Raw genomic sequence first — 19,739 nt, forward strand, 5'->3', positions numbered from 1 at the left:
GGCGATAACGGATCGCTTTAGCCTAAACGTTAAACAAACACCAGGCAACCAGGAGATTTGTTGTTGCGCTTTAATCAACGTGCATAACCGGAACAAGATTACGAAATTGGGCGAGTGTCCGCATAATCCTGCAATATGTAACAACACAGAGAGCGCTGTCGACACAGGGACACAAGTGAACAGCAGAGGGCAGCAGCACGCCGCCCAGCGTCCAGTCTGCCAAGCCAAAGGAGAAGAAGACGTTGTTTGGGAACGATTTCGGGCACTCCGTGGGGGATCTTTGCTTGTTTAAATACTTCGGAGTAAAGACTAATGGCTTTCGCCGTGCCTGTGTGGCTTGCGGTCCAGGAGGAGCTCCTGGCACAAAACGAGGCAGAATGCGGAGCTTCGAGCTGTTTTGACACTTTCGACGATGAAGCTCTTTTTCAGTTGTTCCACCTGAGCAGACCCTGCATCCTGTTCATCGCAGACGCCGTCCGCATCCGCATGAAGGACGCCGCCCCCAAGAAATCTCAGCTGCTCGTGGACGAGATGGTCATGGTGGCGCTCAATTATTACGCACATGGGGTCTCCACCACTGCCGTGCTGCAGAAAGCCGGACTGAGGCAGACGGACTGCCCCACGACTGTGGTCGGTACAATCTCGGGAGTCATAGCAGGGATGTCCGATGTATTCATCTCTTTCCCGCTAACCCTGGACGCCAGAACTAATGTCGCCTTAAAGATAGAGAAATTCTGTGAAATCCCAAACGTGCTGGGCGTCTTGGCTCCTGCGCACTTCAAGATCAGAGCATCTCCATATGAAAAGGACGCTTTCAGGTCTTTTATCAATGCCCTTGGTTACACATCGGTTGTAAGCCAGATCATATGCGACTGCGACGGCAACATACTGAGTGTTGAAAAGTGCTGTGTTGGTGGCACGTTTGAGCAAGAGATGTGGGACTCCTCCTTTAAAGGAAGGGAAATGCAAGAGGACCTGCTCAGCCCGTTCTGGTTGATTGGTAAGAGCAGTGATGACCTCTTGTGCAAATGTTTATTTAGAAATGTAAACTGGAGTGAAAGCACAGTGAGGTATCAAGTCAAGCATAAAAACCTACAAAACTATCATCTGTTTGCGTCTGACGATGACTGGTTGCCTAGCAACAAGAAGACGCCCAGGAAGACCCCACCCCATCATCTAAACTACCCGAAATTCTGCACCTCCCCTACTTGGGTCACCCAGCAATAACCCTTCCAGAAAGGTGTAAAGATCCCTTGATTAAGTAAAGGTGTATGAGGGATGCAAAGATACAGATATAAGTTAAGGCAATGAATGCAAGGCAGTTATTCCCAGAAAGAACAAACCTGCTCTTTAGTGTTTCTATTCCCTGAAAAAGGCTAAATTGACAGTTGGCAAAAGTATTAACTTCTTGGCAAACAGTTGATTTCGCTGGAATATTTCATTCTATTTACATAAAACACAAATAAAATAGTGTTTTAACTTCTTACACATAAACTTACTGGGCATGTTATTAATGCATTATTACGTTATTATTCATGACCTAGATTCAACAGGGTGCTGGAAAATTTCGTCAGAGATTTTGGTCAAGGTTTCTTGATTCATATCAGATTGCTGCAGATTTGTCAGCTGCACATCCATAACGGGAATCTCCCTGATCACCACATCCCATTCTTCTGTCGTCCAGTTTCGATGAGCCAGTGCAAACTGTGGCCTCAGTTTCCTGTTTTTAGCTGACGACTGTCGCACCCATTGTGGTCTTCTGCTGTAGTAGTCCATTGGCTTCAGGTGTTTTCACAGATGACCTTCTGCATACCTCAATCGTGGTTACTTTTGCCTTCCTAGCAGATCAAAGCAGTCTGGCCATTTTTCTCTGACCTCTAACATTATAAGCTGTTTGCTGCCAGGGAACTGCTGCTCACTGGATATTTTCTTTTTCCTACCATTATATGTAAACTCCAGCGCTTGTGTGAGGAAATCCCAGCAGACAGTTGTGAAATACTTAGACCAGCATATCTAGCATTAACATCTCACGTTCAAAGTTCTTTCTTCCCCACTGTGATTCTCACTTTGAGTTGTGGAGGCCATTTCAGTACAGGGAGCTCATTTTCATGCTCAAGAAACCAGTTTTACATGAATTGAGCTTTGTGACATGGCGACTATCTTGTCTAAAGGAGTCACTAGAAGATGGGTACACTGTGGTCATAAAGGGAGAACATAGTCAGCATCAATATTTAGATCTGGGCTCTGGCATTTAGAAGATTCTCAGTTTGTAATCAGGGATCAAAGTATTCCGAGAATGGCTCTCAATAGAGTGGCACCTGTGTGGTCCACATTGTTCAGAGATGCTCTCCTGCTCTGATATTCACTGCATTTTCTTTTGTTTCATTTGAAGGTGGGAAAGGCTACTACTTAAGCAAGCACATCTTGACTCCTGTATCACTGCCCGCGAACAACAACGAGATCCGCTTCAACGAGGCCCACGCAAAGATCCTCGATGTCATGCAGACGACACTGGATTCCATGAAAAGGCGTTTCAAGTGTCTGATGCAACTTGGTTTTGCACAAGAAGGCTCACTTAACAAACAGTCTAACATTATCAAAGCATGCAGTGTGCTGCACAACATCGCTAAAAAGTTCTCTGTCCCTCCCCCACCTGACGCTGGTAAAGCTGAGCCGCTATATCCTGGCAAGCAGCAGTCAGGGCCAGTAGAGATCAAACAGGAGGCCCTCAAAGCCAGACAGGAAGTTATTGATAGTAAATTCTCTGCTGTGTCCAGCAGTCAGGACCCCTCAGGTAGCAACGTCACAGAAGAAGATGCATAAAGGGTTGTTTCTGGTCTATGAAAGAGGATCAATGACACACTGACACCAAAACTCAGCTTTTATATTTCTGTGAATGTGAAATATTATATTTCTTGCAATTATTCCTTTGTTTTGTACTTATTTTAATAAATTCATTTTTTAAACATTTTCAAGTCATCAGAGTGCTATTTTCTCACATAAAAACTGACAACAAAAATAATAATATTACATATTTAGAAGAGATGCAAACTGAATAAGATCTGAAGTGTGCAATGCATTTACAGAAATAGTTAAGATGTAATAGTTTGTATTATTACGTTTAAAACCAACATATTGCTTATAGACAAATAGTTTTTCATTAAGTGCATAAAAGATTGAGTGCAGGGTTGACACTACGCATTTGTGTTTTGCCGACGGAGCTCTTGGAGGGCAGTGGCATTGACGTATATCATATCTGCGTTCTCGTATGTGTTCTCATAAATGTTCTCTTCATTCGTGTCTTTTGGTTGCAGACTGTCCATGATGCACTGGTGCAGAAAAACGTACTGAGACTGAAAAGGAAATACCAGAAGTTGTTGGTCATTTGAAATGCAGAACTTCTGCCAGGGGAGATTATGATAGTTTCTTGCAGGCAACATTGCTAAACAGTTTCACAATAAAGCATTTCTTTTTTTTTCTCAAACAAAAAGATCCAATAAAGCTTTGTTTTATGAAAACAAATTTTCAGCTCACTTACTTAAAAAGATGTAGACATACACCCTTAGAGAGAAATGCTGGCTCTAATGTCGCAAACAGACTATAATAACATTTCAATCAAGTGTTTTGCTGTCTAAATTACTACTTAACAAGTGCAATTAACAAACTGGGCATTAAATATATTTTAAGCAGGCATCTGTTGGTAATACCTACAAAGTCTGCCTTGTTCTGAAAAGTTGAACAATAGAAAAAATTCCTTTTCAAACTCATATTTTAAGATGAAATGATCAAAAATGATGACCCCAATTTAAAAAACAAACAAACAAAAAAACAACTGCATATCTTATGATGAATAAAGTGCTGTCTGTTTGTTGTTTCACCAGCTGTGACTATAAAGAAATACACGGTTAGCTAATTAAGGAAGTAGTGGCTCAATCAGAAGCAGTTTAACACAGTTACCTCCGTCTGCACCATGTACGGTCGGCTCAGTCTCATCTTGTGTACGAAGGCATTGATGCCGACTGCTTGTTCTTTCTCCAACTGCTGAAGCAGCACATCCAGGGAAATGATAGTGCCAGTTCTCCCGACTCCAGCACTAAGAGAGACACAAGCGTAATAATAATATAGCAAAAGGTTTTTAAGGTCACATAGAAAGCTCTCGTCACTGTGTCTGTGCCAAAGTTATTGTAGTTAACAAAAACTAAACTAGAACCTACAAGTAGATGTGAAAACTGTTAAAATGCAGAATTGGACTTTTGAAAAAAGTGAAAAACTATAATGTGCAATACTGTTCCTCCCTATTGAGGAAATGTCTTTGGTCAAAGTTGTCATCACAGTGAGGCTTTGATGCATGTGTTTGCAATTTTTAGTGTAATATCTGTTCAAAACTTTTAAAAATATACCCCTGACAAATACCCTCAATGTTCTAATCATAAAAAACCCACAGAAACTAATTAAAGCTTCAATAAAACGGAACATTTCCAAACAGTAAAAACCAAAGTGAAACTAGTTAATGCAAAATGAAACTAAAGTGAGCTGAAAACAAGACATAACAACAGAAAGAAAAACAGATTAGAAAACACAAAACCTGAACAAACTGTTCTGTCACAACAGACACACTAGCTGGGTGGATATTGTATAAAAGCAACCCTGCACCCATGTAAAAGGAAACACTTATTTCGTACCTGCAGTGAACCACAGTTGGTGCTTTGCCCCCTTCTCTCTCTATGTGCTGTCTCACCAGTCCTCTGAACTGGATCAGGACCTCTGTGCACTCTGGGACTCCATGATCAGGCCAGGCAGTAAAGTGGAAATGTTTAACTGTCCGTTCTTCTGAGGTTTTTCTCTGTGAAGAGAAAATATCCATATACAGTTACTTTATGTCTATGTCTTGATATACAGCAATTATCAATCAACCATTATTCTTTTAAAAGCAACATTAACAGCTAAAGCCTTCAATGTTTTCTATTTATGTTTTCTAGCCTTACTTAGTACCATCTACACACACACTCAGAAGATATAAGTAAGTTTTTATACATCTTTCAGGTTGAATTCTCTCAGCGTCCAGTTGGTCTCCTGTTGCTCAGATCTCATGGTGACCAACAGCTCTCCATAAAGGCATGACTTGCTGTCTGCAGGCCAGTATTGTTCACACTTGGTCTAGAAAAATGAGCAAAAAGCAAAAAAATACACATACAAAATGTCTGTGAAGGTTCTCAGTCATCCAGGTCATTGTAGTCAAAGGAGCTTGCAAAGAAAAGCGTCTGGACTTCTTTAAGTTGCTTAAAGACGTTTCACCTCTCATGCGAGAAGCTTCTTCAGTTCTAAGGTCAAATGGTGGAGAGTCCCAGATATAAACCTAGTGGGAGTAACCCCCCACAGAGGGACAAAAGGACCCCCTGATGATATTCTAATCGCCTGAGCCAAGGTGTGAAACTGGGCGTGGGTCCCAATCAGCCAGAGTTTTGGGTATGTTCATTGTGAAACCTGGCCCCACCTTATCATGCGAATTCCTGAGGTCAGATGGCCCAGGATGTGAGTGGGCGTTAAGGCGTCTGGGAAGGGAACTCAAAACTGGATTATAGATGGCAGAGAGTTGGTGTCGTAAACCCCCGCCTCTGTTCAAAAATGGTCGCTCACAGTGGACATAGATGGCTTCTTTCACTCCTCAAACCATCTGTCCTCTCTGTCCAAAATGTGAACATTGGCATCCTTGAAAGAGTGTCCTTTATCCTTAAGATGCAGATGGACTGCTGAGTCTTGTCCTGTGGAGGTGGCTCTTCTGTGTTGTGCCATGCGCTTGTGAAGTGGCTGTTTGGTCTCTCCAATGTAGAGGTCTGACCATTCCTCGCTGCACTGTACAGCATACACCACAAAATTATTGACCGCCTTACATATCACCGCCTTTACCCAGGGGATGCCATACCCTGCATCTATGGACTTCCTAAGATCCACAAGGAAGCTGTCCCACTCAGACCCATAGTCAGTAGCATAAACTCAGCCACGTATAACATTGCTAAACACCTTGCTACCATCCTCGCGCCTCTCGTGGGGAACACCCCACACCACATCAAGAACTCCACCGACTTCACCGAAAAGGTCCAGAAACTTACCCTGGATCCAGATGAAACCATGGTGTCCTTTGATGTAGTCTCTCTTTTCACTTGCATACCCACCACGGAGGCCGTGGAGACTGTCAGAAAATGACTACAAGAAGACAGCTCCTTGGAGGACAGGACCAACTTCACACCCGATCAGATCTGCACACTGTTAGACCTCTGCCTCACCACTACATACACTCAACAAAAATATAAACGCAACACCTTTGTTACTGCTCCCATTCCCCATGGGATGGACGTAGAGACCTAAAATTCATTCCAGATACACAATATAACCATCCCTCCCAAACAGTGGTCACAAATCAGTCCAAATGTGTGGTAGTGGGCACATCTGCTATATTGAGATAATCCATCCCACCTCACAGGTGTGCCACATCAGGATGCTGATCTGACATCATGAGTAGTCCACAGGTGTACCTCAGACTGCCCACAACAAAAGGCCACCCTGGAATGTGCAGTTTTGTCTCACAGCAAAATGCCACAGATGCCACAAGCAATGAGGGAGCGTGCAATTGGCATGCTGACAGCAGGAATGTCAACCAGATCTGTCGCCCGTGCATTGAATGTTCATTTCTCAACCATAAGCCGTCTCCACAGGCGTTTCAGAGAATATGGCAGCACATCCAACCGGCCTCACAACCGCAGACCTCGTGTAACCACACCAGCCCAGGACCTCCACATCCAGCAGGTTCACCTCCAAGATCGTCTGAGACCAGCCACCCAGACAGCTGCTGGAACAATTGGTTTGCACAACCAAACAATTTCTGCACAAACTGTCAGAAACCGTCTCAGGGACGCTCAACTGCATGCCCGTCGTCCTCATCGGGGTCTTGACCTGACTCCAGCTCGTCGCCGTAACAGACTTGTGTGGGCAAATGCTCACATTCGATGGCGTCTGGCACGTTGGAGAGGTGTGCGCTTCACGGATGAATCATGGTTCACATTGTTCAGGGCAGACGGCAGCTGAGAATGTCCCAGTTCTTGCATGGCCAGCATACTCACCGGACATGTCACCCATTGAGCATGTTCGGGATGTGCTTGACCGGCGTATACGACAGCGTGTACCAGTTCCCACGAATATCCAACAACCTCGCACAGCCATTGAAGTGGAGTGGACCAACATTCCACAGGCTACAATTGACAATCTGATAGACTCCATGCGACGATGTGTTGCACTGCATGAGGCAAATGGTGGTCACACCAGATACTGACCGGTTCTGGGTCCCCAGACCCCCAATAGCACAAAAAACTGCACATTCCAGGGTGGCCTTTTGTTGTGGGCAGTCTGAGGTACACCTGTGCACTACTCATGATGTCAGATCAGCATCCTGATGTGGCACACCTGTGAGGTGGGATGGATTATCTCAATATAGCAGATGTGCCCACTACCACACATTTGGACTGATTTGTGACCACTGTTTGGGAGGGATGGTTATATTGTGTATCTGGAATGAATTTTAGGTCTCTACGTCCATCCCATGGGGAATGGGAGCAGTAACAAAGGTGTTGCGTTTATATTTTTGTTGAGTGTATTTCAAATACAACGAAGGCTTTTACAGACAAAAACATGGCTGTGCCATGGGCTCCCCCGTGTCACCTATTGTAGCCAACCTTTACATGGAGGAAGTGGAAAGGAAGGCTCTTGGCTCTTTCAAAGGGAGAGTACCCAGCCACTGGTACAGATATGTGGATGACACCTGGGTCAAAATCAAGACACAAGAAGTGGAATCCTTCACTGCGCACATTAACGCTGTGGATAAAAACATCGAGTTCACCAGGGAAGACACAAAGGACAACTGTCTGCCTTTCCTGGACTGCGCCATGCACATTGAAGAGAACGGCAAACTCAACATCGAAGTTTACCGGAAGCCCACACACACGGACCAGTACCTCCTCTTTGACTCCCATTACCCTTTGGAACACAAACTTGGAGTAATTAGGACCCTACACCACCGGGCAGAACATGTTCCCTCTAAGCCTGAAGGAAAAAAGAAGGAACACACACATGTAAAGGAAGCACTCAAAACGTGCGGCTATCCTAAATGGGCGTTCTTAAAGTCAGCAAAGAGGCACAGAAAAGAAGACCAGACACCAGCGAGGGAGGATAAGAAGGACAGACGCAACAACATTGTCATCCCCTATGTAGCCGGTGTATCAGAGAAACTCAGGAGAGTTTTCTCCAAGCATGACATCCCAGTGTATTTCAGACCCAGTAACACGCTCAGACAGAAACTGGTTCACCCGAAAGACAAAACGCCAAAACACAAACTTAACAATATAGTGTATGCTGTACAGTGCAGCGAGGAATGCTCAGACCTCTACATTGGAGAGACCAAACAGCCACTTCACAAGCGCATGGCACAACACAGAAGAGCCACCTCCACAGTACAAGACTCAGCAGTCCATCTGCATCTTAAGGATAAAGGACACTCTTTCGAGGATGCCAACGTTCACATTTTGGACAGAGAGGACAGATGGTTTGAAAGAGGAGTGAAAGAAGCCATCTATGTCCACTGTGAGCGACCATCTTTGAACAGAGGCGGGGGTTTACGACACCAACTCTCTGCCATCTATAATCCAGTTTTGAGATCCCTTCCCAGACGCCTTAACGCCCACTCACATCCTGGGCCATCTGACCTCAGGAATTCGCATGATAAGGTGGGGCCAGGTTTCACAATGAACATACCCAAAACCCTGGCTGATTGGGACCCACGCCCAGTTTCACACCTTGGCTCAGGCGATTAGAATATCATCAGGGGGTCCTTTTGTCCCTCTGTGGGGGGTTACTCCCACTAGGTTTATATCTGGGACTCTCCACCATTTGACCTTAGAACTGAAGAAGCTTCTCGCATGAGAGGTGAAACGTCTTCAAGCAACTTAAAGAAGTCCAGACGCTTTTCTTTGCAAGCTCCTTTGACACATACAAAATGTATTTTAATCATAGATCTTGATCTCTTCTTTGTGAAGTGACCAGTATGTTTCCTCCTGACAACAACTTCCTTGAAAGACTATCAATAAAACATTTTAAGATTTTCCTGAAGACTTACCCGCCCTCCTTCAATGCAGTTGGTTACCATAACGATCCTCTTAACTCTTTGTTCCCAAATCATTCTCCAGAAATCATTAACAGTAGAGGGCAGAGGGCCCTGAGTGGCAATGTACTCTCTGTTACTGCTGTAGCCCTGAAAAGCAGTGGACAAAGTTAATATGTAGACTAATTTAGCTTGTATATCTTCTGCTCGTTATAGAAATGAAAAAAGAAAGCTCATGAAATCGCACAAAGGTGCTTGTTTATATGCTTTCTGTATGGTGTAGTTATAAAGAGATCTTCACTGAACTTTATCTTAATGTAACACTTACCGGCATGTAATTGGCATTGATATAGTCTGAAATTCCATCAGGATCTGATGTAGTGAGCTTCACACGACACCAGTCATCTAATATGAGAAAACAGGTGATTTAACTCCAGTGCACCTCCAGTAGTCCTGACATAGACTGCTAGACTGAGCTCACAACAGCACGGTTCAACAGTCAGAGGAGAGACTCACATGGCAAGACGTTATTGAAACGATTCTTCGCTTTGTTTTCAGGTAGAATAGCAGTCTTTCGTGTCTGGTCTGTTCCAACAGGAGCGAGGCACTGCATGAACGTAGCAGATAACAAAGCATGAAACTGAGATACTGGCCATCATAAAACAAATAAAATGGTAAGAAATAAAACAGTAAAGACACAAAAACAGGAACACACAGAAGCAGAAGAGGAAAAAAAATCTTGATCTTTTTATGCACCTCATATTCCTCGCTGAAGCCTCTGTTCTCGTCCAAACTCAGCTGATGGAAGTGGTCCGGAAACTTTGCAGCAGGAATAGATCTAAAAATAAATAAATAAATAAAACATAACTCTCTCAATTTTATTAATTAATTTTGCCATAATTAATGTTTTTCTTCATTGTGGGTAATTGTCATTGTAAAAAAAACACTTACTTGCTCTGTGTGTTAGATACTTTGGATCCACCAATGAATGAAGACTTCTTTCTGCTGCAGGATCAAAATTAAGACATTAAATTTGATAAATGTATTAATTGAATTTACTTTATTCTTGTCGGTGAAGTGAGACCCACCTAATAATATCTGGTCTTTTGAGGAAAATTAAGACAACCAGAGCAACCAGGAGACCAAAAAGAAGCACACCAAATACGGACCCTGCAATAACTCCTAAAGGGAGCAAAAGCATAGTTAGCAATGAAGTTGAAAAGTTTAGAGGTTTATTTTTTACACTTGCGTGAAATGAAACAATCAAGTCAAAGTTGAAAATACTGTATACTGTTATGATTACAAGCAGCAACATGGTAATATAGTTACTTTTACTCACCCCTTGGATCAGTTTGGCAGTAAAACACATGCGGTTCAGAACTCCTCACCCCAGACATTGAAGTTACAGACACTTTATATTTTTTGGCAGGTTGGAATCCATTGATTGTGATCTCAGTTTCAGGACTAGCTACTGTGTGAGTCTTTCCAGTCACATTCACCTCCGCATTAGTCCACTCGCCCTCTGGGTCTGTCCATTTAATAAGAACAGAGTATCCAGCTGCCCAGTACTCACAGTGAGCATTTAGATTAGGAGGAACTGAGTAAAACAAGAAAAAGGTTTTACAGTCAAAACTAAAGCAGAAAATATATGACTTATAGTAAATATAATGAAACTTTTTATACTACAAAACTTTGTTCTAAAGTAGAAAAAGTAGAAATTTGTTCTAAAGTAGAAAGATTATTTGTCTTACTTTTAGGTCAAAGCAGTGCTCTTATTCTTTAAAAAGTTAATAATAAATTTTTGGATTTTCATATAAAAACAAAGAATGAAGACCTCAAACTTAGACATTGAAAGAATTACTCAGTCTGTATATAATTATAATTAAAAAAAACAATCTGTAGTAATGATTGATTAACAGCTCAAGTCACAAAAATAATTCCTGCCTTACAGAAGTTAGAATTTTCTGTTTTAGCCTTTTTAATTTGTTGAGATTATTTATCAAAACTAATAAGTTAGTTAATAATAAAATGATACTTGGTTGAAACTCATGTATTCATACTGAATCATATTAAATATGTGTGTTAACCTGTGGTATATAAATTGTACATAAAATTATTTTTCTGCAATAAACTTTTTCAAGATTAAAATTTGAATGCAAGAGTAAAAATTAAAAACTAAATCACAAGAATTCACACTTCATCTTTCAGGAAAGTTAAAGTTATTACTTTAAGTTCTTAAATACTAATTTACAGATTCTAGTCCTTCAAATGGTTTCTGTTGTACTCACAAATTGTTAATTTGTGTTCACACTGCAAGAAAACTCTGGAAGACTTTTCATAGACAAGAGAGATGTTATAGGTGGCACCAGGGTAAAGTCCAGTAAACAACACATTTTCACGTCCATCACTGATATGAACGTTAGATCCATTACGGGCCGTTGCGGTCGAAAACAAGCCTTCAATCTTTGCTTTGATTGATGAGTTGGTAACTTTCCAGTCTGCACTGGCACAGTCGATGGCTGAAATGGGTGAGAAAATAGTTATACGCAAGAACCTGATTCTTTTTTTATACAACTCATTGAATAGAGACAAGAAAAAGTTATAAAAGTCTAACACAGAGATGTTTTGGGGGTTTGTTTACCTGTTACTGTGAAATTCGTATAAGGAGTGCTCCTGAGTCCAGCAAACACTGTGGTTAAGCTGAAATCATACTGTGATCCAGGCTGAAGAGATGTCACTACTTTTCTGATTGTATCTGAGGAGACGTCTGACACACTACTTGGCACATCACCATTGATTTGAAGCTCGTATTGCCAGGCTTTATTCATGTTCTCCCACTCTAGAGTTATGCTGTTAGTAAATCGTTCAGTCACACTGACCCAAGGCACCACTGGTGGAACTGAAAAAACAAAAACAAAACTCAGAAGTGGAATTTGTTCATCTTTTTCTTTTAAAATGAAATACAGGAGTATAGAGCTAGTTCAGTTATCACAAGCTTTTACATACTTAAGCCTGAATAGGTGTGTGAGCTAAATGGCACTCAGCATTAAAATTAATTGAATAAATAATAACTATATATACAAATAATAAAATAATTACATATAAAATATAATAATTAAGCATGCTGCTTGCTAAGAGCACATCATTCATATTTGCTGCTCTATTACAAGCACAAGCCTATCATCAGGGTTAGATGCACACTTCCTTCTTCTCAGAGATATGGTTGGTGGGTGGAGCCTTGATGGATAAATGGCACTGCAGGCCAGAAGGAAAACATGGACATTTCACTTGGACTTATATTGCCCTTTTAAATATATTGTATCAGGAGCTAAAGATGAAATAAAGACAATTTTACAAAGGAAAACAAACAGTTTAAAAAAAACCACTTGATTACATACCTGTCGGTGCACTAAAGTTGTATCCAGAGCTGCTGACGTTCTCAAACACAGTAAAGAGGGTAAAATTGTAGTTTGTCCCAGCAGTCAGAGAAGAGACCACACATGTAACTGATGCACCTGATGTCGTGCATCCGTCCATGTCATTCTTGCCAATAACAATATTATCGCTGTCATATTCTAGGATGTATGTTAGTATGTCGTTAACCTTCTTCCACATCAGAGTTATACTGTTCTCATTTTGTGTCACAGTCATATTGTGGACATTTTCTGGAGCTGAAAGAGGACAAAGAATGATTTCAGAAGAATACAAAATCTGAGACATATTTTTAAAAAATACTGTGGGTCAGAAGCATAAATAGATGTTACTTTTTCCTTTTAAGGCACTCATAGTGACAAGCAACACACATATGTTAATAAATAAATGAAGCTCTGGTCTCATTTAGTCAGATTCAAATGCAGTTGCTGTGAATTATAAGGAGCTAAAGATGAAATAAAGACAATTTTAAAAAGTCTGATTCACAAATGACATCCTTAAGTAACCATTTTGGTTTCCTAAGCTTTTAGTAAGTATAAAAATCTGATTTCAAGTTTCTCCTGTCTAATGTTGTAAATGTACATCAGACAAAAAAGCACCTTACCAAGTCCCTCTCAAGGATTATGACTGTTTTAGATGCTTTTAATTTGTTAACCTCCTAAACCAGTCTAGGATTAAAGGTGGGGGTAGTATTTGACATGTTCAGTGTTACAATATTTATGTTATGAGGAGCTATTATATAAGCATGGTCCAAAAAAACTGTAACTGTAAAAACCATTGCAAACGTTTATTTACAAATCACATAACATCCCCAACATTACCCATCTGTTGTAAAGAAACCTAAATACAGGAGTTTGTGAGAGGATTTCCATAAGTAAAACATCCAGTAACACACAAGTCTTCATGATCACCCACCTGTCACAGCAGTAAAAGAGTATCCAGTGCTGCTGACTCCCTCAAACACAGTGATGAGAGTGAAATTGTACTTTGTCATAGCAGTCAGAGGAGACACCTCATATATAATGGGTCCCTCTTCAGAAACACTGATATTCTTCTCGATGTCAGTGCTGTTATTATACTGTAGGATGTATTCTGGGATGTTTTTAACCTTTTCCCACTGCAGTGTTATGCTGGTCTCATTTTGATGTACCACAGTCGCATTATTAACACTTTGTGGAGCTAAAGATAACAGAGGAAAGTGTCTTTCACAATAAAACTCTCCATCAGCTAAAGTTTCAATTACTAATTAGCTGGTCCATTCTGGCATATTTATCTATATTAGAGAAAATCTTACCAGTGACTGCGGTGCAGTTTACTCCACTGCTACTGACATTTTTAAACACAGTGAGGAGAGTGAAAGTGTATTTGGTTCCATCAGTCAAATTTGAGACTGTGTATTCTTCTGTAAAAGTCTTAATGCTGATCTGTCTTTCATTAAACACAAGTAGATAACTGTCACTGTTGGAGACTGTTTTCCATTGCAGCTTTATGCTGGTCTCATTTTGACCAACGGCCTTGAATTCTTTAGCATTACAAGGAGCTACAATAGGAAAAACACACACAAAAGAAACTAAAACAATGTTCCCAACAACATCTTGTATTTTGTTTATGTTTTAATTAGACTGAATGTTTTGTTCAGTGCTCACCAACCTGTCACAGCACTGAATCTGTATCCACTGCTGTTGAGTCCCTCAGACGTGGTGAAGAGAGTGAATGTGTAGTTTGTCCCAGCAGTCAGAGAAGTGACCACATGTACTATGGGTCCTTCTTCAGTTTTATTAATATCTTCTGTTATATTACCATATTGCAGGATGTATGTTGGGATGTTGTTAACCTTGTTCCAGGTCAGAGTTATACTGCTCTCATTTTGTGTGGTCACATCCACTCTGGCAACATTATTTGGAGCTGAAAAAGAAAAGAGGACACACAGTGGTTATAGTTACAAAAAAGTTTTAAAAAGAACAAGAACTGAAGCACTGACTATACTGCTTTCATTCCTTTGTACCACTGTGCCTTTTGTTACATCATCAGGAGCTGTGATGAGTTGAGAGTAGCGCTCACCTTTTACCAGAATAAAAACCCAGAATGACATTCACTTCAGTTTCACCGATAACCAACAAAAGTCGAAGTATAGTGTTTCATTCTTACGGGCTTTTGTTGTTGTAGATGAGTAAAACATCCAGTAACACACAAGTCTTCATGATCACCCACCTGTCACAGCAGTAAAAGAGTATCCAGTGCTGCTGACTCCCTCAAACACAGTGATGAGAGTGAAGTTGTACTTTGTCATAGCAGTCAGAGGAGACACCTCATATATAATGGGTCCCTCTTCAGAAACACTGATATTCTTCTCGATGTCAGTGCTGTTATTATACTGTAGGATGTATTCTGGGATGTTTTTAACCTTTTCCCACTGCAGTGTTATGCTGGTCTCATTTTGATGCACCACAGTCACATTATTAACACTTTGTGGAGCTAAAGATAACAGAGGAAAGTGTCTTTCACAATAAAACTCTCCATCAGCTAAAGTTTCAATTACTAATTAGCTGGTCCATTCTGGCATATTTATCTATATTAGAGAAAATCTTACCAGTGACTGCGGTGCAGTTTACTCCACTGCTACTGACATTTTTAAACACAGTGAGGAGAGTGAAAGTGTATTTGGTTCCATCAGTCAAATTTGAGACTGTGTATTCTTCTGTAAAAGTCTTAATGCTGATCTGTCTTTCATTAAACACAAGTAGATAACTGTCACTGTTGGAGACTGTTTTCCATTGCAGCTTTATGCTGGTCTCATTTTGACCAACGGCCTTGAATTCTTTAGCATTACAAGGAGCTACAATAGGAAAAACACACACAAAAGAAACTAAAACAATGTTCCCAACAACATCTTGTATTTTGTTTATGTTTTAATTAGACTGAATGTTTTGTTCAGTGCTCACCAACCTGTCACAGCACTGAATCTGTATCCACTGCTGTTGAGTCCCTCAGACGTGGTGAAGAGAGTGAATGTGTAGTTTGTCCCAGCAGTCAGAGAAGTGACCACATGTACTATGGGTCCTTCTTCAGTTTTATTAATATCTTCTGTTATATTACCATATTGCAGGATGTATGTTGGGATGTTGTTAACCTTGTTCCAGGTCAGAGTTATACTGCTCTCATTTTGTGTGGTCACATCCACTCTGGCAACATTATTTGGAGCTGAAAAAGAAAAGAGGACACACAGTGGTTATAGTTACAAAAAAGTTTTAAAAAGAACAAGAACTGAAGCACTGACTATACTGCTTTCATTCCTTTGTACCACTGTGCCTTTTGTTACATCATCAGGAGCTGTGATGAGTTGAGAGTAGCGCTCACCTTTTACCAGAATAAAAACCCAGAATGACATTCACTTCAGTTTCACCGATAACCAACAAAAGTCGAAGTATAGTGTTTCATTCTTACGGGCTTTTGTTGTTGTAGATGAGTAAAACATCCAGTAACACACAAGTCTTCATGATCACCCACCTGTCACAGCAGTAAAAGAGTATCCAGTGCTGCTGACTCCCTCAAACACAGTGATGAGAGTGAAGTTGTACTTTGTCATAGCAGTCAGAGGAGACACCTCATATATAATGGGTCCCTCTTCAGAAACACTGATATTCTTCTCGATGTCAGTGCTGTTATTATACTGTAGGATGTATTCTGGGATGTTTTTAACCTTTTCCCACTGCAGTGTTATGCTGGTCTCATTTTGATGCACCACAGTCACATTATTAACACTTTGTGGAGCTAAAGATAACAGAGGAAAGTGTCTTTCACAATAAAACTCTCCATCAGCTAAAGTTTCAATTACTAATTAGCTGGTCCATTCTGGCATATTTATCTATATTAGAGAAAATCTTACCAGTGACTGCGGTGCAGTTTACTCCACTGCTACTGACATTTTTAAACACAGTGAGGAGAGTGAAAGTGTATTTGGTTCCATCAGTCAAATTTGAGACTGTGTATTCTTCTGTAAAAGTCTTAATGCTGATCTGTCTTTCATTAAACACAAGTAGATAACTGTCACTGTTGGAGACTGTTTTCCATTGCAGCTTTATGCTGGTCTCATTTTGACCAACGGCCTTGAATTCTTTAGCATTACAAGGAGCTACAATAGGAAAAACACACACAAAAGAAACTAAAACAATGTTCCCAACAACATCTTGTATTTTGTTTATGTTTTAATTAGACTGAACATTTTGTTCAGTGCTCACCAACCTGTCACAGCACTGAATCTGTATCCACTGCTGTTGAGTCCCTCAGACGTGGTGAAGAGAATGAATGTGTAGTTTCTCCCAGCAGTCAGAGAAGTGACCACATGTACTATGGGTCCTTCTTCAGTTTTATTAATATCTTCTGTTATATTACCATATTGCAGGATGTATGTTGGGATGTTGTTAACCTTGTTCCAGGTCAGAGTTATACTGTTCTCATTTTGTGTGGTCACATCCACTCTGTCAACATTATCTGGAGCTGGAAAAGAAAAGAGGACACACAGTGGTTGTAGTTACAAAAAAGTTTTAAAAAGAACAAGAACTGAAGCACTGACTATACTGCTTTCATTCCTTTGTACCACTGTGCCTTTTGTTACATCATCAGGAGCTGTGATGAGTTGAGAGTGGTGTTCACCTTTTACCACAATAAAAACCCAGAATGATATTCACTTCAGTTTTACCAATAACCAACAAAAGTTAAAAAAAAAATAGTGTTTCATTCTTACGGGCTTTTGCTGTTGTAGATGTTGTTTGTTCTGTTGAAGTTTGTGGAGTGGGACTTGTTTCAGCCAGTGGAATAAATTTTTGTGTTGTTTTTGCTGTACTTTTCTGTCCTGCTGTCACTGTCGTCGTCACTGTTGATGTGATTGTTGTATTGGAGTCAGTTGTGCCCTAAAAGCAGAAAAAGAGTGAAAACTACAGAATCTAAAATCTGTGAAAAAAAATCACCATTGAATACCCAGTTAACACGAGTCTGTGGCAGAGTCACAGAGCGATGTTTGCTGCTTTTAATTTCACATCTACATTATATCACAAACATTATGTGAACAGTAATACTTCGAGATATCCTCTGAGCATTCTGCTTTATAAGAACAAAAACTTTCACTAAAAATAAAAAAAATAATGTGCAGGAAACAAATAAGTCAGTGTCAAATTATTTTAGCATTTTATGTGTCAGCTTCTACAACTAGCAACATCTATAACATAAAAATCGCAGAGCTGGCAAAAAATCTATTAATTAAGTGTTTGCTTTTACTAAAAATGCAAATCATATGTATTATTATATTGTATATTATAGCTACAGTTACTTACAGTTACTGGCCTATGAAATATCTAACACATTTCTCCTCGGACACACTCTTTAAAATTCCACATCTGATTTGATTAAATCATTAAGTCTGTATCGTGTAAGTGTTTAAGATATTGTTGAATTTTCTTCTTTCGTGCTCTTTTTGTTCTCAGAGGAAACAGATCGGTGTCGCAAAGAAGGAATAAATTCGTGTTTCAAAATCTGGAAAAGGCCAGAATTTTCATGCCGTTTAACAAGATTTTGTTGTTCTTGTATTTCTGTACAAACCAGTATTTCACAAAACATAACTATAGTGTTTCAAATACATAATGAAGCATGTCATGCATTTAGGCTTCACTGTGGTTTTGACTGCACTGCTTCCTTTTGTCAAGGGTAACCTACACTGAGCTTCGCTATCTGATCACCATCAAAGTGAAAGGTAAAAAAAAAACTTACCCAAAGTAGACTCAGGAAGACACAGAGCAACAAGTGGTCTGAGATAAGGGATAAAAGCTTCATCGTCTTCAGGACTCCTAACTGGCACACATACTTTGAACTTGTTCAATTCCTTTGTTTTCCCCGGATAACCTTGTAGCTGCTATTTTCAGCACCTCTGCTGGTATGTTGACAAAAACCACACTTAAGCTTGGCAAAGAATTTCTCTGACATGCACTATGATAACTTTAATTCAAAGTTGTTGACTTTTAATTCTTAGCTACATCCTCCTCTCGTAACCTCTGGTCCCTTTTCATATTGGCAAGTGACTAAGTAAATAACTGCTTCTCCTTTCTGGCCTTGTACAACTACAGAGACCTTTGCCCCGCCTGTTACTTCCTTATTAACGGTCATGCTGTGCTGCTTGTCAAAGGTACGTCAATCAAGAGCATTTGCCTCTCTTACATGTTTATTGGAGGTAATTGCTGCATATCAGCTGCTATTTATCTGTTCATGCTTGTGGCCGCTTGTGTGCCTTTATTATGGGCAAATAAAAGATGAGACGTTTTTGTTTATGATCACAGGTAAAGTTGTGAACTGCTACTTTGAATAAATAATATTTGTGTTGTTTTATTTTAAGAATTTCCAGTTTTTTTAAGGTTTTAAGTAAAATCACTGTTTAGGTTCCTCCGCTGATTGCTTTCACAGCAGAGTGGATCTCCTTCTTGTGTCTTAGCACTGTCTCAGAAAGTTGTGATATTTATAGCTTCCTTGTGGTTGATCTCAATAAGGAACTGCGAACAGAAACTTACCCTCATACTGTTAACTGCGCACAAAGTCACAGCAGTCTTTATGGTGTCATATTTTGAGTAGCGCTCAATAAAAGTGCTGATATTTCAAAGAAAATTGTTGTCCACTGTGGAAACATGATGGGGAAGTTAGGATTCATAAATGATAATAGTTTTCCTCATCTGTTAATATGGAGTCATTTCAATTTTTGAGCTTCCGTGTTATACTGAGGATAAAGATAGCTCTTTTTAAACAAGTGCATGCATTGACTATTCATAGTTAAATAACAGTATTTTATTATGTAGGGAGCTTTCAGCACAATCATTTGCATGTTATTAAGACTTGTGAAAGTCTTAAAAACAAATGCGCTTCTGTTTAGCATGGTGCTTGAGTTTCATGACGCTTTTGCAAACCACATTCTGCAGCTTTCCTTTAATATAAGTGGTGGCAGAGCTCTTATACCACAATTAGAGCAGCCTCTTCTGTTACAATAGTTTGAATGGCAATAAATGTGTCACCTGCATATGCTATCGTGACAAGCCTCACTGAATCTACTTCTCAAATCTTTCAGCCCTATAGCCGCATACAATAGATGCAACTTTTTACCTCTCTGTGTGAACACTTATAT

General features: G+C 40.2%; 2 protein-coding genes across 3 annotated transcripts; one reads left to right on the forward strand and one right to left on the reverse strand.

The window, feature by feature from the left end:
• The first annotated feature begins 133 nt into the window (after nt 1-133).
• si:dkey-197c15.6 (putative nuclease HARBI1) lies at nt 134-2,970 on the forward strand. Its single transcript, XM_004571384.3, has 2 exons — nt 134-1,000; nt 2,393-2,970. Exons 1-2 carry the CDS (start codon nt 313-315, stop codon nt 2,821-2,823), a joined length of 1,119 nt encoding a protein of 372 aa, XP_004571441.2. The 5' UTR covers nt 134-312; the 3' UTR covers nt 2,824-2,970.
• Nucleotides 2,876-18,715, reverse strand: LOC101471455 (receptor-type tyrosine-protein phosphatase H). Of its 2 annotated transcripts, XM_076887431.1 has the most exons (25): nt 18,344-18,715; nt 17,325-17,490; nt 16,823-17,077; nt 16,467-16,712; nt 16,088-16,351; nt 15,527-15,781; nt 15,171-15,416; nt 14,792-15,055; nt 14,231-14,485; nt 13,875-14,120; nt 13,496-13,759; nt 12,547-12,819; nt 11,790-12,047; nt 11,437-11,667; nt 10,488-10,745; nt 10,237-10,330; nt 10,100-10,153; nt 9,905-9,986; nt 9,665-9,755; nt 9,477-9,553; nt 9,164-9,298; nt 5,035-5,157; nt 4,683-4,843; nt 3,958-4,093; nt 2,876-3,353 (listed from the first exon to the last, which is right to left on the reverse strand). In XM_076887431.1, the coding sequence occupies exons 1-25, from the start codon at nt 18,404-18,406 to the stop codon at nt 3,195-3,197; spliced, it is 4,656 nt and encodes a 1,551-aa protein (XP_076743546.1). In that variant the 5' UTR covers nt 18,407-18,715; the 3' UTR covers nt 2,876-3,194. The 2 variants fall into 2 exon arrangements, with proteins under 2 accessions (XP_076743546.1, XP_076743547.1); XM_076887432.1 differs by lacking the exon at nt 13,496-13,759 and having other exon boundaries at nt 18,344-18,714.
• Between the last annotated feature and the right edge of the window lie 1,024 nt (nt 18,716-19,739).

Source organism: Maylandia zebra, linkage group LG8 (assembly GCF_041146795.1).
Source record: "Maylandia zebra isolate NMK-2024a linkage group LG8, Mzebra_GT3a, whole genome shotgun sequence".
Taxonomy (NCBI): domain Eukaryota; kingdom Metazoa; phylum Chordata; class Actinopteri; order Cichliformes; family Cichlidae; genus Maylandia; species Maylandia zebra.

Coding starts and splice junctions, on each gene's coding strand:
- si:dkey-197c15.6 (XM_004571384.3), top strand. CDS start 313: ATGGCTTTCGCCGTGCCTGTGTGGCTTGCGGTCCAGGAGGAGCTCCTG. Junction 1,001..2,392: donor CAGCCCGTTCTGGTTGATTG/GTAAGAGCAGTG, acceptor TTTCATTTGAAG/GTGGGAAAGGCTACTACTTA.
- LOC101471455 (XM_076887431.1), bottom strand. CDS start 18,406: ATGAAGCTTTTATCCCTTATCTCAGACCACTTGTTGCTCTGTGTCTTC. Junction 15,056..15,170: donor AAACTGCACCGCAGTCACTG/GTAAGATTTTCT, acceptor TGTTATCTTTAG/CTCCACAAAGTGTTAATAAT. Junction 14,121..14,230: donor CAGATTCAGTGCTGTGACAG/GTTGGTGAGCAC, acceptor TTCCTATTGTAG/CTCCTTGTAATGCTAAAGAA.